The following is a 5,495-nucleotide window of genomic DNA, read 5'->3' on the forward strand; positions in this document are numbered from 1 at the left end:
ACAATTTGTCTTGTTTTTCACCAGTCCCTCCCATACTAACAAGTTTCTGTGCCATGCTGTCATCTGGTCATAAGTAAGATACCCCACCCACCATGTGAGTTCTGAATCACTGCTCAACTCGTAGATCCACCTTCCTTCCACTTTGCCTAATGGCAAGAATGGATTGCTGAACAGTGGTGTTCAAGTAGCTCAAGTTTTCTGAAAGCATGAATTTTTCCCCTCCTCCCACATGGGCTGCAAATATCAGTGAGAGAGGAGGGTAGGTTTTAACTCTAAGGATAGCTAGACTTTGGAAAAAGATAGGAAAGGGTTGGGGGGTTTTGTTTGTGTAAAGTACATCTAATAGAAAAATGGCTTCAAGTTGATTCTTGGAGGCATAGAATTGACATTTTTAAATTATCTAAGTAGGAAGTTGTTTTTAAGTAGATCAGCTTAGCAGGTCTTGTTGTGTCATGTATATTGTGAAATTAATTATTCTGGCATGGGTGTCACTTGAGAATACTTACACTAAAAAGGAATATTACTGCTGATTTTACTGGTCCATTAATCCAGTGAGCACCATTATTTCTTCCCCATAAATGAAGCTTGCTTATTTAAACCAAAATAGTATTTTTTGACTTCTCAGTTCATTAATTTCTGGAAGTTGCTTTAGGACCTGGGGAGATTTTCGCACTGACATTTAATTATTCTGTGCAATTGGGTTTCAGCCCGTGGCAGGGATGGGTTGTCCTTTCCTTTCCCCTGCCGAAAGGGAAGGCATGTGCTGTGCAGAACCAGGGCCATGGGCTGAATCCAGCTCAGAAGCTTCAGCCTTTGCCCAGTTTGACATTTTCCTTCAGCTGTCCAAGTGCTCTCTGACTGCAGGGAGGGAACCCGAGCTATTGTGCTTTGGACAATTAGCAGTGCCTAATGGGGATATAGGAGAGGTTAAACTCTTCTAATTGTTACTTAATATCAGTAGGATTTCCCTATGCAATAAATAGCAATTAGAAGGATTAGAAGGGTAGGCAATAGTTAGCGACCTTTTTTCCTTGTCTTGCCTCCTATTATTTTGCTTGTTGGGCTTTTTTATTATTTAAGCATTTTCAGGCGGCAAAAGAAGAAGAAAAAAATAATTTCCCCGTATGACTTTTCAAGCTTACAGTGCGTTTCAGTGACAAGGATGAGGAGAGGGCATGTGGTAAATTCCTGTCTTTATTGAAGCTGATTAAATTGAATTTGTTGGCTGTTTTACAGATGTTTCCTTTTGACCAAAGGTTACTCCAAAAGGCATGTTTGTGAATCATTTTTTTAGAGAACATGTTCTTTCTAAAAAAGTTCTTTCCCATTATAAGTGGGTTGTGAACATTTGCTTTTACATTTTTTTGCCAACCTTTTTTATGAAGTATAATATCTAAATAAAATTAAGAAGTATTTAGGTGGTACTAATAAAAGCTATTTTGAGTAGCTAAAAGGTAATTAAGTTTATTTAGCTAGCTTGTAGTGTTCTCAAGTGACCATTCACTGTGGTAATTACTATTTCAGGCATAATTAATTAGTAAATAGCTTCAGCAGAATAATTTACTTTCAACTGACCTATTTAGCAGTTCAGCTGTGTACTCTATTCATGAATTAATGAGTACTCTTGTAATACCTTTTCAAAATCTTGCTTGTAAAGGCAGAGATTTTCCTAAACTGGTTGTCCTTCTCTTTTGTTTTCTTCTAGGTGCTTTCAAGCCTTGTGAACATTTACTGGGCAGCTGGATGATTCGACTTACTGTCTGGTTTATTTTTTTGGTTGCTTTGTTCTTCAACCTGCTTGTCATGTTAACAATATTTGCATCCTGTACTACACTGCCATCTTCCAAACTGTTCATAAGCCTGATTTCTGTCTCTAACTTATTTATGGGAGTCTATACTGGTATTTTAACTTTCTTGGATGCTGTCTCTTGGGGAAGATTTGCTGAGTTTGGCATATGGTGGGAAACGGGCAGTGGTTGCAGAATTGCTGGGTTTCTTGCAGTCTTTTCATCAGAAAGTGCCATTTTTTTCCTGATGTTGGCAGCTATTGAACGGAGCTTCTCTGCGAAGGAGTTCATTAAAAAGGGGAAAAGCAATCACCAAAAACAATTTCAGATTGCAGCAATTTTTGCTTTCCTGTGTGCTGTGGTAGCAGGATGCTTACCACTTTTTTATAAAGCAGAGTACTCAGCATCACCCCTTTGCTTGCCCTTCCCCACTGGAGAAACACCTGCATTAGGTTTCACGGTAACTCTAGTGCTCCTGAATTCATTAGCATTTTTGCTAATGGCTGTTATCTACACTAAACTGTATTGCAACTTGGAAAAAGAGGATCTCTCAGAAAACTCGCAGTCCGCCGCAATTAAGCATGTTGCTTGGCTAATCTTCACGAACTGCATCTTTTTCTGCCCTGTTGCATTTTTCTCGTTTGCACCGTTGATCACTGCGATTTCTATCAGCCCTGAAATCATGAAGTCTGTTACTTTGATATTTTTCCCGCTGCCTGCTTGCCTGAACCCAGTGCTGTACGTGTTCTTCAACCCAAAGTTCAAAGAAGACTGGAAGCTGCTCAGGTGCCATCTGACCAGGAAGAACGGGGCAGTACCAATGGCTGTCAGTTCTCAAGGGGGCTGCGTGACGCAGGATTTTTACTATGACTGCGGCGTTTACACCCACCTGCAGGGTAACATTGCCGTGTGTGAATGTTGCGAATCACTCCTCTTATCCAAGCCCCTGCCATGTAAACATTTAATAAAATCTCAGAGCTGCCCCACACTGGCAGTGGTGCCTTGCCAAAGGCCTGATGGCTACTGGTCGGACTGTGGCACCCAGTCAGCCCACTCTGACTATGCAGACGAGGACGACTCCTTTGTGTCGGACAGCTCAGACCAAGTGCAGGCCTGTGGCCGTGCCTGTTTCTACCAAAGCCGAGGGTTCCCTTTGGTTCGTTATGCCTACAACATACCAAGAATTAAAGACTGAAAAGGCTTTCTGCCATCAGCTGTTTCAGTAAAGAGGTATAATGCTTTGCAGACTGTTGCCTGTTTTGACCTTTCAAGCAGGAAGCACTTTTGTAATCATTGTTCAGTGTCATTTGTAAAGAAGGGAAGCGGGCAGTAACTTCTTGAGCCATACATTTTAAAAAAAAATTAAATAAACCAATTGTCCTGACTGTAAATAATTGGTAAACCAAATTTGTTACTCAATATTTTTACTCTTTCCACACAATAGTGGTTTCTTTTATACAGTTTTTACATGCTAATGGTGTGTTTCCATGTTATACTCCAGTTGTACTTTGCTTCTGCTGTTGGCGAGGTAAGTTCTGTTGATTTCCCCTCCCTCTTCCTCTGCCAAAGCACAATATAAAGGACAGCTGTTTAATATTATAGAAATTATTTTTAAATGTAACTTTTCTATAATTAAGCAAAAAATTCTCTTGCTAGCTTTGTATAGTGTATTCAGCATTGAATCTCAGGATGAATTTTATTGCAGGGCCAAAAAAGGGATTAATTCTCCCATACGTAACTGTGACAGCAATATAGGAATACTATGTTTGTTTTGTATTTTAAGCCAATATTCAATTTTTTTAAAAAAAGGGTTTGTTGCAGTAAAGCACTTGTAATCCACAATATTCTATAGCGTAGCAGAATAAGAATTTCTGAAACAGTTGTCAGGAACAATATGGTTGAACACGTTTTTTCCAGTGATGATGCATTACTTCAGGTGAACCACAGCAAGTTTCTTCAGTATTATGCAGTCAAGTCATACCATTGGAAAGAATGTTGATGTATCCAAGGGTGTTAGCAGTGCTGTCAGCGTACACAGCTCCTGTCTTTGCAGAAAGACTGACTGATACTCTGCAGTCTGTTGAATGTTACAGCACTCCAGTAATACCTATGGATAGACTGAGCAAAGGGAGTGAAAATGCAAAGCAATTTGGCAATGAAGAAAAGCATTTTTCCAGTTATTTACTGAGTGAATGTACACTCTGTGAAGTCACTGATTTTCACATAAATCAGTGCAATCTTTTTAATCCATTGAAGTCCTGAGACCCAAATGATTTAAGTACAATCACTGATCCATTTTTCTGTATTTAGTTTGAAATCTGATCGCTATAAAATTATGAATGCATGATTAAGTATTTATGTATGTTTCTTGAACAATACACTAAATCAAGAGCAAATCCACTGCCGTCCCAGTCACTCTGGAGACATTCTCATTAAGAATTAAAGCTAGATTGCTGTTTTTAGAATTAAACTGTATATACTGTTCATACAATTAATTTTTATCTTTGTATTGTAAGTTATTTGATAGAACCCATGATGGAAAATGTGGCTTCAGTTCATTTTGTTAATTAAAGCTACCTCCTAAACAATAGTGGCTGCCAGTAGCAGAGTGTTTAAAATGTGGTTTATATACTTTTTGCATTGTAAATAGATGTGGTTGTATATTGTCACTGTAATAAAAAAAGAATCCTTGTATATCAAAATCATGTAGTTTGTACAAAGTATGGGAGGATTATTTACTGTATGCTGTTAATTTTGTAAGCCAAAATATCCACGTGTAAAAGGGAAGAAAACCAACCCAGAGTTGTTAATTCTTATATTTACACTCATGAATAGTACATCTGAAATTAGCATGGAATGTTACACTGAAAGCAAATAAAGGGTACATGAATATTGATTGTTATTTATCTCTGTTTTTCAAAGTTAAGTTTGAAAATGGTGCACCTGTAGAATTATTGAGCATAAATAATGTGTCATCTGCTCTGGGCTACATGTGGTGAGTTTCAGGAAAGAACTGCCAGAAAAATAAGAAAGTCACCAATTTACATGTGGATTTATGATCTTGGACTAATGCTGAGTATTGGCATTCAAAAGATTAAAACCTTCAGCAAAGTGTTTGCCCTCTCGCAAAGCAATATTGTGATTAAAGATGTTATATATTGTATTTGAGTTAAAATGGTTTTAGTATGGCTTGGATAATCATACAGATTATAATTTTCATATTGGTACTTCTTTTAAGTTGAGAGGTGGGGTTTTATTTAAGCTATGATTTTGTAAGAGTCAGTCTGTCCCACATTCCCTCTGCTGGCCAACCTGTCAAAGGTAACAAGAACACTTGTCAAAAAAGGACTATAAATGTCAGCTGCCATTTATAATCAATAGAGAGAGAAATCAACCATGAAGCCTCCAGAAACCCAGTTGTGTTTTCAAACAATGTTCTTGAGAATCAATTTATTTCTTCTGCATTTTACAATTGATTCCCTCACTGAAATACTGTTGAAAAGGTCAGATGTGAACCATTTGAAGTTCCAGTACTTCACTGCATCAGTATGTTTGTGGAGTTCAGTTGTTAGTGGTTAACTCTTCCTGCAGTCAGCCCAATGTCTTCCAGGACACACAGGTTCTGTCTGCTGCTGGAAGAGGCGAAAGAATACAGGCAGCAGCTGCTAAACCCAGCCCACCACGAAGCAGTGCTACCAGACTTGCCTC

General features: G+C 38.3%; 1 protein-coding gene across 2 annotated transcripts in view; it reads left to right on the forward strand.

Moving 5' to 3' along the window:
• LGR4 (leucine rich repeat containing G protein-coupled receptor 4) overlaps positions 1-4,683 on the forward strand; it is a 79,703-nt gene extending 75,020 nt beyond the window's left edge. For both annotated transcript variants that reach the window (XM_071559095.1, XM_071559096.1), the window contains exon 18: positions 1,706-4,683. In XM_071559095.1, the coding sequence (XP_071415196.1) occupies positions 1,706-2,982 (1,277 nt within the window). In that variant the 3' untranslated portion in view covers positions 2,983-4,683. The remainder of the gene's footprint in view (positions 1-1,705) is intronic.
• Positions 4,684-5,495: the final 812 nt, after the last annotated feature.

The sequence above is a fragment of the Pithys albifrons genome, chromosome 6 (genome assembly GCF_047495875.1).
Source record: "Pithys albifrons albifrons isolate INPA30051 chromosome 6, PitAlb_v1, whole genome shotgun sequence".
Taxonomy (NCBI): Eukaryota; Metazoa; Chordata; class Aves; order Passeriformes; family Thamnophilidae; genus Pithys; species Pithys albifrons.